Below are 12,194 nucleotides of genomic sequence, written 5' to 3'. Positions count from 1 at the left end.
AAACATAACAATGCAATCGTTATACAAAAGGCTACATTCACGACTTGCTTCAACTAGTAACAATAAACTTAGAACTGTTACATTTCTATCTTCCCTGAAATATTCCCCAAATTGCAAGATTTATATCTAATGAAAACAGAGTTTAAAGACTGAAGGATTAGTGGCAACATGACATTTGCAGACCTCATACCCACATACTATGAATCAATTAACACTGTAATCCAAAGTACTATACAGTGTATTATAATAAATTCTATACTAACCTTAGGGTTATCATAATAATAAAGAATGTCAGTGAGAACAAAATATAAGCATTTCCATTTCTTGTTTTTCTTGCTCTTCTTATAAAGCCAACCCTGCTTTTGAATACCTGAAAAATTTAAAAAGAATTAACCAGTAGTATCACACACACGACACCTTATAAATTCCAAGAATTTGCTATATACCTATTTTTTATAAGGTCTATAAAAGAAACAGTTTACCAAGTATTATGCACTCTTTATGAAACATTTTTAACACTGAAAACATCAAAAAGAAGAAACACAAGATCTCTTCATTTTAACAGTACTTGAAAACATTTCTACACTGTAACCAAAGTTTTACAAGATACAGCATGGTCTGCCTTACCTTTAAACTTAGTAACACCTAGTTTTTCTCTGATTTCATTGAGCGTAGCATATATCTTTTCTGGCTGCTCAACTTCTTTCACAGGGACAATGGGCAGACCTAAACGCTCACCAGAGCTCAATTGCTGAAATGGCAAAAAGATTCATCACCAATCTGTACTAAGCAATGGAAGATTTTCAAAACTACTAAAATCATATCTACCAAAAACAACAAAACAAAAAAACATAAAAAAGTTTCATAAATTTTAAATAAACAATTAAGCACAAAACAGTCAAACAAACACTCCAAAAAAGTAACACATCTAATGCAAAACCACAGAATGAATATTTTTTAAAGTAATTCATCTAATGCAAAACCACTATATTAATATTTAAAAAAATATTTAAGATAAAAGTAATGATAATACATCTAATGCAAAACCACGGTATGAATATTTAAAAAAAGATTTAAGATGAAAGTACTGATAGTCCACAATAGCCATAAATGAACAAAACCATCCTACCTTAAATGCAAAAAAGATTACTTCTTTGTGGAAATAAAGCAATCAATAATGAGAACTCCCTATAAGGAGCTCCTTTCTGTGTATTTTGCACAGAACATGTAGGCATTAATATAGGATCTTTGCAAACTGCTTTTCTCATTTTATTTTTCCTCTGCTCCTTTTGATTTTTCCCATTCAGCTTGGTAGTCTTGTTAAACTATTCAGTCATAAATAAAAAGTACATAACATTCTCAAACAATCCTAGATTGACGAATTTTTATAAAATAGCAACCCCGTAAACCAAAAGGAGCTAAATCAATGGAATAAAACAAACGACTGATAAAAAAAAACCTTGTAACCCATCACTTAGTGTCCTTATTTGCATTCCAAATTAAAAACTATAACCATTAAAGCTTCAATCTCTAACTCAACCTAGAAATCCAGGGAATACACATACCTTGCATACAGGATTGCCAAGGGTATGGCCTTCTAAAATCTGTTCTGTCTTATACCTGTTGATAACAGCATCGAGGCACGAGAAAGTTCTCCCACCCATCAGGTACCTGGGAAATGATTCAGTATATGTATCTTACACTCATAACAAGCAATTGGATTTAAATTATTAGATGAAATTACTTATTAAAATTTCTACAGTAATTCAAACAACAAACAGCATCAGATACTATTTACTATACAGTTATCCCAAGATATTTACATTTTTCACTCATGATTAAACCATGAATAATGGGCACATTTTTGGGAGTTTTGCAGCATACCATGAAAAACCAAAGATGCAGTATAGTGTCATAAATGTTGTATAAAATAAAACAATAATATTAGTATAATATCTTCTAACTGCCATAAACACAATTTAACCAAGTTTTGCAATATGGATAAATTTGGGAAATGCTCTACATAAAAGACCAAATGCCATGTTTGGAACACTTTCAGTGGCCTAAATCACAAGTATGTTGCTCTTCTTGCATCTTTTCCAGTATTTGAGAAAAGATTTAATTGACGAGATAGCCATCAAGAACTAATTCAGCTCCTGTGGTCCCTTGCCACTAAGGCATGAAGAAGTCACAAAGTACATCAAGATCAAAAGAAGGCGAGATTCATAATACTGACATAAATGATAACTGTACAAGACAACAATGAAGGCCCTTATGATCCTTAACCAATACTCTAACACGAGATAACAATGGCAGTCAATAAACACAGTATAGTATGTATACATATGTTCATTAATAAAAATAGTTATACGTATGTACAATCAGGTAAGTCTAGCCTACATATATAATTTGTGTGCCAGTCTCACAACTGTTCAGCAATAAGTGCGCAGGACAAGTCTTTTACATCATTTTCATTTGAAAGACACCATTGTGGTTTTTCATTATCTGTATTTCCTTACTGTACTGTACTAATGAGAAATTTACCATTTAGTGAATGGCTGATAAAGTGTCCATATTAACCAAATAGTACAAAATTCATGATCAAGAAGTTTCTCATATTAACTATGACATTTTTCATATTGACAGAGAGGTAGATTTAGCACATTCACATCCTCACATGCCTATAACCCACGGCAAATCTCAAGGGACAACTGTAGAGTAATGTACATGCTTGATTTGATATTACAAACAACAGCAAAAGATTTAATCTTAACATACTTTACTCCTCGTTTTTCTATCCGAAACCTCTGTATAATATTATTGGTTAGGAAGAAAAGCGTGTAGTCCCCAGGGGAATTGTCACTTGGTCGTACTAAAAAGCTACCTTGACCAGCTGTAAAATACAATATAAACACAATTGTTACACTTGCTGTGAAAAATGACTTACCTAAAGAAAAAGAATTTGTTATATTCATAAATTTGCAGTCTTTTATTCAGAAATATCAAGACCAAGAGGCTTCTGAGTAACTTATTTTTTGATAACTTACCTCAGCCTAATGCATGGGCCATTTATAATGACTACAAATCATCATTACATATACATGAAAAGTATACTAAACATTTAAGCATGGGAAAATTTGCAAAGTTTCGCAAGAAACTTAGTAATATTTAATATAGTAGGCTTTTTTAGAAATCTACAAGAAACATGACAAATTATTGAGTATAGTCTAAACACAATAGTCTTCTGAATTATGTAAATATACAGGTATGGCTTTTGTACTGAAACCATGAATAAACATTACTATATATTGAAATGTGTTCATGAAACAATACATAATTAGTAAACTTAAATGACTTTACTTTTGATTCCTGAATCAGAAAAGTATCTATTGTTACCATATAGGTGACCTTAGGAGACAAGAACTCAAGATCAAATGCCTACTGTAATTACAGGGATAAAATCAGCTTGCTTTTAAGATTCCTTTCCACATACACATCCACACTAACCCTTAATTAGAAGATCTATGGCATCATTTTTAGTGATATCTGGATGAAACCACGAGAAGACAACGTTAGGATCAATATCATCATCGAGTGTTTCCACGAGGTCAGAGAATATGGTGCCCTGCTCACCAGTGCGATGTGCAGTCACCCACACCCAACCGTCACTTAGCTCGTTGTGTACGAAGAAAATATCACCTTTCTGAAACCTTTTAAACAACCACTCTTAATAATCATAAGCAGAAATATTCACCTCTCAAGTTACAAATGAAATTCATTAAGTACAGACAATGAGGATAACAGGATCATGGCCTACTTACGAGAGTTCATCTGTGTCAGCCATCTTTGTGTACGGAAGAATTGCAACAACTTTACGTAGATCATTCACAGGTTCTGGAGGAGGAACAGGATGGACTAATCTTTCACGTTTTAGCAGATCAGCCATACTAGTGTAGTACCCTACAAGGTCGCTCAAGGCATTGAACTGCCGGCCTCCGATGTAGAAGTCTCCACATACTGCTGTGATCCTGCCGAAACAACATTAAATAACTATCCATACAAGAGCTTAAAAAATTATGAAAATTCGTAACCAGACAATACTGACATAATAAATATTTGTCCCATTAAACTAGAAAAAGTACCTTCCTACCTAAGACTAAAGAAAAAAAAACTCTTAAATATCAATCTGTATAGTTAATCATTTTATTCAGAAAACAACAAAATAAAAGTAAGAACATAATTACTTGAAATGGGAAACTCCTGAGCGCCCTAAGTAGGAGAGAACATAAGAGCCTGGTCGTCTGTCGGACTCCCGAACCAAGTAGCTCCCCAACTTCCCAAACAACCGAAGTCTTTCCTCACTCTGTGCTCTGTCCAGTCTTCCATGGTACCAGCTGAAATCAAGAAAATTGGCTTAGTCCCTTGAATATATATACAGTATATTTATGATCATTCAAGTGTCAAATGCTCCACTAAACAATAACAATGAAATATACCTAAAGAAAAGGAATTTACAAACACAAGGAACAAGTAAACTGAAAAAAGCACAAATAATTTCTACAATAATTTGTATTTCAACATACAAAACCACATCATCATGTGAAAGGAATGACTTAGACACACATGTGCAGATGGCTATGGTAAATTCTACAACTTTTTTTTATACCATTACAACAATGCATTCTTTAATACAATTAAACAAAAACCTTCATAAAGTACTAATAACCTAAAACAGTAATCTAAAATAAAAAAGTAAAGTTAGCTCTAATATCACCGACATGAAATTATTTAACTAAATTGATTGAATGACTCCAGTGACTGGTGACTGATACAAGTCTGAAGAATATCACATTATTTTCCTTAATGGGTATGATTAGCCATAGTTTAAATATTAAAACATTTTCAACAGTTGAAAGTACACTATATGCTTTACATATCACCATCTACATTCTCATCAAATTGGTCTTAAAATATATTCTCATGGCTTATACAAGATGCAAGCTTATCTTCTTCATGTACAAGCTGAACAGAGATAGGGAAGGGCAAAAGTGGTGGATGGAAAGTAGTTGTCTGTTTCAGCTACTAAGCTTAGTTCATTGGACAGCCAATGTGCTTCCAATTCTTTGTGTAACATATTTTGCTGGTTAAAGCATATAAAAAAAACAACTTGCATCAGGTAGAAGCCAAAGCCACTTAAAATGTACTCTTCAAAGTCAATGGCACTCTCAAGATCTCATGTACACCATTCAACTGGAGTGATCAGAATGAATGGTAGAGGAACAGATAGCTCCAAGTTATCAACAGAAACCATGCTGCTTATTCTGTCAGGGCTGAAATATAGGTTGGAACATTGAGGCCGAAATAGACAGCAAAACTGTCTATTGAAGGGTTCCCAATAACTTCCATAGCACAGCGCAGACCTCAAAGTACAGAGAACATTTTACAGGAAATCAACAACTCTCTAGGACAAAACTGCAGATTCACGTAACATTGTGATCTTCTAATAAGGAAGAAGAAACATGATTCCAATTTATCTTACTCCCACTATGTCTCTTGTACTTTTCTCCCAGAATGCCTAAGAACAAACAGAAGTGGGTGTCTGGAGATGTCTTTGAATATTAAGGCAATACTAATTCTCACTCTCTGATAAGAAATGACAAGGCTGTTGTATGGTTCTAAATCATCAATTTTAGAGGTCAAATGTTTCCTCACAGTAAATCTTATGCTAATTCTTCCTATCTACATTCAAATTATTTTAACATACACAATATGAGAATTTCTAATCACACCATCTTTAATGTCTTATAATACTACAGAATACTCTATCAAATAAAATAAAACATTCTATGCTATGTTTCCTACTAAACTTACAAGTGATAAACTATCTAACTAGTACTACTTACTTTCACAATGTACAAAGTACAAGACTTATTTTCTTATTGGTTTTATTCATAGGTACACGGTTATTCATTGTTGAACAAAAGAGGAGCACATCCTTAAATTTCAAATATAAGATAATGCTTAAAAATGAATAAAATATATTGTTTCAATATCAACAATGGAAAAAAATAAAAGCCCCTTTGACTAGAACAACTACCGATAATGAAAAGCAAAGAACTACAAAAGGACTACACAGCAGAACACATGAATTCCCAAAAGGACAAGTTACTACTAATTAATATAATACAAATGGCCTATAGATCTGTGTATGAACTTTATGCTGTAAAATGATAAAAACATAAGTATGTTTACAAAATTAATATAACTGTTCACTGCAACAATGTCTGCTGGAACAGCAATAAAGCCACTTCAATGATCTGGAAATACTGTCGTAAGCAATGAATCAACCGAGTTTCATGAGCAGTGAAACATCTTCTGGCTCAGTTTCAACTTTGGGTTCAGTAAGCTGATGAGTATAACAAGAGCCTTTACACGCATTCCAAGAGGAACCAAAGTTTTAATTCTGACACACCTACATCCATCACAGTAAGTCTTGGACCATGATAAAATATATATTAAAATTTCATTCTGAGCAATGCTTCCAGTATTGCTTTTTATCTAAGGCTTATGTAATCACTAATTAAGTGCTCTATCTTAGCCATGTGCTTAATCAAGATAAATTGCCTAACAAACAAAGGATGATTCGGCTACTTGGCATTTATATTCCAGAAGCCTATGCTGAGCAGCCACAGCTATGATGGCAGAATCCCTGGTTCATCTCAGCATTTTTGAGGGACATAGATTGCTTGTTTGTTTGTATGGTGTTTTTACATTACAACCACATCGAGAGTGAACTTCTATCACCAGAAATAAACATCTCTCACACCTCTATGAAATGCCCGAGAATTGAACTCTGGGCCACCGAGGTAACAGGCCACGACCAAACCGACCATGCCACTGAGGCGCCTGTGGGACATAGAATAAAGCAGAGAAGACAAAGGGGGTACAAAATAATATGGGCGAGGTAAACACGACTTCCTGAGGTTCAACAGCAATGAATCACGCCCGCAAACGTCCTAGCCTAGGTTGCGTACTTTTCCCTTTCATCAACCTCCCTTTTCTCCAATCTTCCAAAATCAGGACTAACCAAGGAATGAAAGTCTTTCCGATGCAGTTTACTACAAGGCAAACCGAGAGAAAACAACTGCACTGAAACCGCCCCAATCAACGTCACGTCTAATCATTCCAAAGAGCGAAAACTCCACAAAATCTGACACTCCTTGGTTCTGTTTATTTCAATAACAACTCCACGACGTGATTTGCCCTCGCAATCACGACGCTACACAGCCCTCAAGGGCACCGAGATATGCGTCAATGTGGCGTACAACAACTGTCAAATAACCCAGGACCCCGTAACATCCCCGTAAGAGAGAATTGAACGCCAAAATGAGGCTTGACGAGTGTTTATTTACAACCCAACCCGTGGGCATCTCACCTCTCCTCAGGGGGGGCCGAGAGAGAACTGTCCACTTCATCTGGCTCGTCAGGATCGTCGTGGAAGGGGTCGAAGTCATCCCCAAATCCCACGTCGTGCCCTTCGTCACTGCCTGTGCTGGGAGAGCCGTGCAATTTGTCCTTCGGTCTGACAGATACATTGCGGGTGAGAGGTAAACTAGGGCCTCCAACCGCCAGATCTGCCATCCTGGCCGCTACTGATTCATTGCTTTCTACCACGTGCCTTTAGCCTAACAGTCGAACGCTGTATTGCTTCTCCAGGGTTATTGGGATCGTTACTCAATACTGTAGAATTTCCTATTTAAATATCCTTTTCCTCAGTATTTACCAGAACATATAATTGAAATGGTAGAAGCTTTAGTAGTAACTCTGAATAAGGTTTTCAGTTAGCAAGGATGAAAGTAAAGCAAAGTTTAACATAGGTTAAAATTCACTTCCAGTAAATTGGATTGATGTGGCGTTGCGGTTTATGTCTCTTCCCTCCATCCAGGGTTTAGTGTTTCTATTGGTGACGAAAATATGAACTGATTATAAGAAATATTATATCCTTTGCCGTTAATTTCAATCATTAACAGACCACATTATTGCCGGATTTGGAAGTTCTTCATAATCATTTTTCTTGTAAGTGATATTTACAAAAATCACACTACACTTCCCCGAAAGTATGTGTAATATTATTCGCTATTCTCTTAATCCAAAAGCTTTAGATTTTTGCGTTATCGCCCAAATCCTTTCTTTGAAATTAAATGCGGTATTAGTATGACTCACAGAACTCGAGCATGTTGAAAAATTGAATGATAGTGAAGAATGGCCAAGTCACGACCGGTAAGATATATATAGTCGTCCAAACATTAATGAGATTAATATTAGTACGTTTGGCTCTTTTGTAGCGCTTTAGTATATCTAGTGATTTTTTTTTTTTTTTTTCAAAAGGGAAATTAATATTGTTCCTGTCAGCTGGAAGTGGTACTATCGTCATGCATGCAATGGTGATCGTCCACGTGTCTAATGGAGTCTCACGACTGGGGAGAGTACTGGAAATTTTGTTAAAAATTTTATCAATTTTAGATAGATTTAGATCCACGTACAAATATCGAGAGAGAGAGAGAGACAGACAGACAGACAGACAGACAGACAGGCAGACAGAGACAGAGAGAGAGAGATTTGTAGTATTAGAAACCTTGTACACTGATACGACCACAAAACTGCGTCCTAAAGTTTCAGCATATATCGCCAAAATCTGATCTTCAGATCAAGTAACGGAAATGATGACCAAACCCCAAGATCGCAACACGTCATGCATGGAGGAAACCACTCTACAGTGCAATCAATCACTCAGACACAACATATAATGATTATTTTTACACAGCTAATCAATAACATCATAATCATTTTTTTCGCCAGAGGGTATAAATTGACTTTAGGTTCTCAGTTTACACACACAGACACAGACACACACACACACACACACACACACACACACACACACACACACACACACACACACATATATATATATATATATATATATATATATATATATATATATATATATATATATATGTGTGTTGTGTGTGTGTGTGTGTGTGTGTGTGTGTGTGTGTGTGTGTGTGTGTGTGGTATTGGTTTTACTGAGACGCAAACTCCATACCGCTGCCCATAGTACATTGCCCATTACATAGAGAAATGACGGGTAATTTTATTAAATTCGATTTCGATAAAAGCAGATTTAGTAAAAGAATGATGTACGGATGTTGTTCTGATTTTAATCTTTTTTGTGAGACACCTTACTTAGTGTCAGCAATTCGTGATTCTCTCGAGTAGAATGTCAGACTTGGTCTACAGTCCACTGCCAAGAGTCCTTTCAGAGTTATATCTACAGAAGTCACCGCCTTGCTTGCAAAAATGCATCCCATATATTCTTGTTCCCGTTATAAAATCAGTAAATACACTTCTTAAATTCTAATAACCCTTATCATTCATTATTTTTACTAAAAGCTCCAATTTTGAATCCAACATGTCACTGAAATTTATGGTAGTAAATACGAGCGGCGTTAGTCACCACCCAAGAGTTTTTGGTCATGTAAAAAAATAATAACTTGTTCTATTGTGCACTGAAAGTGTTCCAGTAATCATTTTTCAAATATATTCAATTGATGAGAACAATATACATATGTATTAAAGAGGATATTTCATTGAAACAGCCAAATCAGCGGAGTGTTGGAACCCCAACACAAATGTTGTGAATGGAAAAGCTGGAGAGCGCACGCGTAGCCCTTTTACTATTACTCGATATGCCGATGCTATTGTTACCCTTCATGTCTTTCTTTTCGATGTTCTTCATTCTCGACAAAGATTTATCTTGTTTCTCCACTGTTACGTTTCTATTTTGATCTTCTGATTCTCGTTGTTTCAAGTTCTAATCGGTGCCCATTTTAAATAAGTCATTTAGTGTTCAAACACGTTCTGGTTTTTATTTTTTGTTGTTTCCTTTGTTGTCGTGGGTCTATGAAACCGTTTTCAGCTTTAATATATTCCTGTAGGGGCTTTCGCTTGTGGAAGTACGCCATCTCGTGCGTATGTATGTATGCATAGCTTCATTTGCGGACGCAAAATTGGCATACATTGTAGGTTTCACTTTTGCAATTTACGAATCAATTGACGCTTCCCTTAAATCATTTTTACTTTTGCTGTCCTTTATTTCTCTTTTATATCACATCTTTTTCACATCTGGTTCTAGTGTGTTAGCCACCAGACTACCTACTACACAGAAATGTCCTTTGTTAGAACTTCGATATATTTTCCGTCATGAAAGAGATGCTTATTAAAAGTTATACACAATGTATTACGAAATGCTTTCCGGTATGCATGCAGTTTTGAAAAAAAAATCTTTATTTCTTATTTCGTCATCGTTATAGCTTCGAGTGTCGCAGGGGGCGGAAATGTATAGGTGTAAGTGTTTGTTTACCTTCATCAGCCGCGGTGCCTGGCAAAATAAGGCCCCGCCCCTTCGTCGTGACGTGCTTCAACAAAAATGATTTATCCTCGTCAGTTTCACTTACTTTTCTTTAAAAGAAAAAAAACTATGCCATTGGTCTTCTCTTCGAATATGGAGACACGCATTTATTTTCAGATGAAGCAGTTAAATGTAATTACTCAGGAAACACAAAGGAAGGGAGAAAATTCCATATCATACTAATGAAGAGCACAAAGACTTGATTAAACTGTCGTCATCGCGTTCGTGGTTTTCACACATGCAGCACACACACGCACACACACACACACTATATATATATATATATATATATATATATATATATATATATATATATCTATGATATATATATATATATATTATATATATATCATATATATATATATATATATATATAGAAAAATATATATATAATGTATATATATATATATATATATATCTATATTATATATATATTATATATATATATATATATATATATATATATATATATATATATATATATATATATATATATATATATATATATATATATATATGCATGCAGGAAGATTTGACGTGTTATGCATTTTCGATATTAACAATACAAAAGAAACTTTGCACTATACAACATCTTTTCTTTTTGTTTCGACTGAATATTTATATCTAGCTTCTAAATTCAAACTTGTTTAACAGAGTTTGTTGACATTTATTTTGAAGTATAAGAGTGATGGTTGAAAAAAAACGCCTCAAGGCATAATCCCATGATTCTAATCATTCCACCATCCCATAATCTGTCGTGTCATAATTGACATGACACTTGACATTATAATACTAAGGTATGCATCATTTTGTTTTACATTATTTCACAGTCAAATTCATGAAATGTGCTTCCATGCATAGTTGTAATTCCAAGTTATGTATCGCTCAGTTGCCAAAGTTGGTCGAGAATGCAGCTATAACAATCAGTATCTCCAGCGGAAGTGAGCACTTTGATAGCTAAAGCAACGATAACAAGGTGAGGCAATGGACGATAAGAAAAGATATTGCTGGCTCTCAAAGAGAAGGTCATTCTAGGACAGACTGTATTGTTCTAAAGAGTCCACAGTAATAAAAAGTGTTAAGAGTCCGTGTGTAACTTTTAAAACTTTACAAAAAGCTTTCGAACCCTTCCCTGGGCTCATCTTTTTTTTTTTTTTTTTTTTTTTTGACTGAAGATAAACCCAGGGAAGGGTTCGAAAGCTTTTTATAAAGTTTTGAAATTTATACACGGACTCTTAACACTTTTTATTATTGTGGACCCTTCAGAACATTTTATATACTCTCGCGATAGAGAATTTTTCCCTACAGACTGTATTGTTGGTTTAAAAAAAAAACTTTCTTCAGTGTATTCGGAATACAAATATAACATTTTGGCGCCAAAAAGGACCCTTGTAGACTTGCCAGTACACATATGTCACTGCAAGATACGAAAAGCGTAAATAATGTAGCTTGGCATCGTGACAGGCACGTTGCTAATACCATAGTTCCGATCATATTCCTATAATATGATCGACAAAAGAAAAAATAAGGAAAATTGGCAAGGAGAAGACCCGAAAGCTTGAATATCTGGTGTCTTATCTGCACCTAATGCGCTAATCAGATATCGTAGGTCCGAGTCGAACTTTCAGATTTAATGGGACTATAGTCTTTTATGTTTCTTGGTTGCATTGGAAGGTATACGAGATTAATTTCCTTACAAGAACCGTTTTAATCTGGCCCGGTA

The 12,194-nt window shown here is 34.8% G+C and overlaps 1 protein-coding gene across 1 annotated transcript in view; it reads right to left on the bottom strand.

Annotated features, from left to right (window-relative positions):
- Positions 1–7,663, bottom strand: part of LOC135208829 (ras GTPase-activating protein 1-like) — a 36,034-nt gene extending 28,371 nt beyond the window's left edge. Inside the window, exons 1-8 of the mRNA XM_064241390.1 lie at positions 7,436–7,663; positions 4,245–4,394; positions 3,822–4,028; positions 3,508–3,710; positions 2,779–2,893; positions 1,566–1,671; positions 628–751; positions 264–370 (exon numbers count right to left, since the gene is read on the bottom strand). Of these exons, the coding sequence (XP_064097460.1) occupies positions 264–370; positions 628–751; positions 1,566–1,671; positions 2,779–2,893; positions 3,508–3,710; positions 3,822–4,028; positions 4,245–4,394; positions 7,436–7,641 (1,218 nt within the window). The 5' untranslated portion in view covers positions 7,642–7,663. The remainder of the gene's footprint in view (positions 1–263; positions 371–627; positions 752–1,565; positions 1,672–2,778; positions 2,894–3,507; positions 3,711–3,821; positions 4,029–4,244; positions 4,395–7,435) is intronic.
- Between the last annotated feature and the right edge of the window lie 4,531 nt (positions 7,664–12,194).

The sequence above is a fragment of the Macrobrachium nipponense genome, chromosome 35, assembly GCF_015104395.2.
Source record: "Macrobrachium nipponense isolate FS-2020 chromosome 35, ASM1510439v2, whole genome shotgun sequence".
In the NCBI taxonomy this organism is placed as follows: Eukaryota; Metazoa; Arthropoda; class Malacostraca; order Decapoda; family Palaemonidae; genus Macrobrachium; species Macrobrachium nipponense.
The sequence above is the reverse complement of the archived record's forward strand: the minus strand, read 5'-3'. Positions and strand labels throughout refer to the sequence as shown.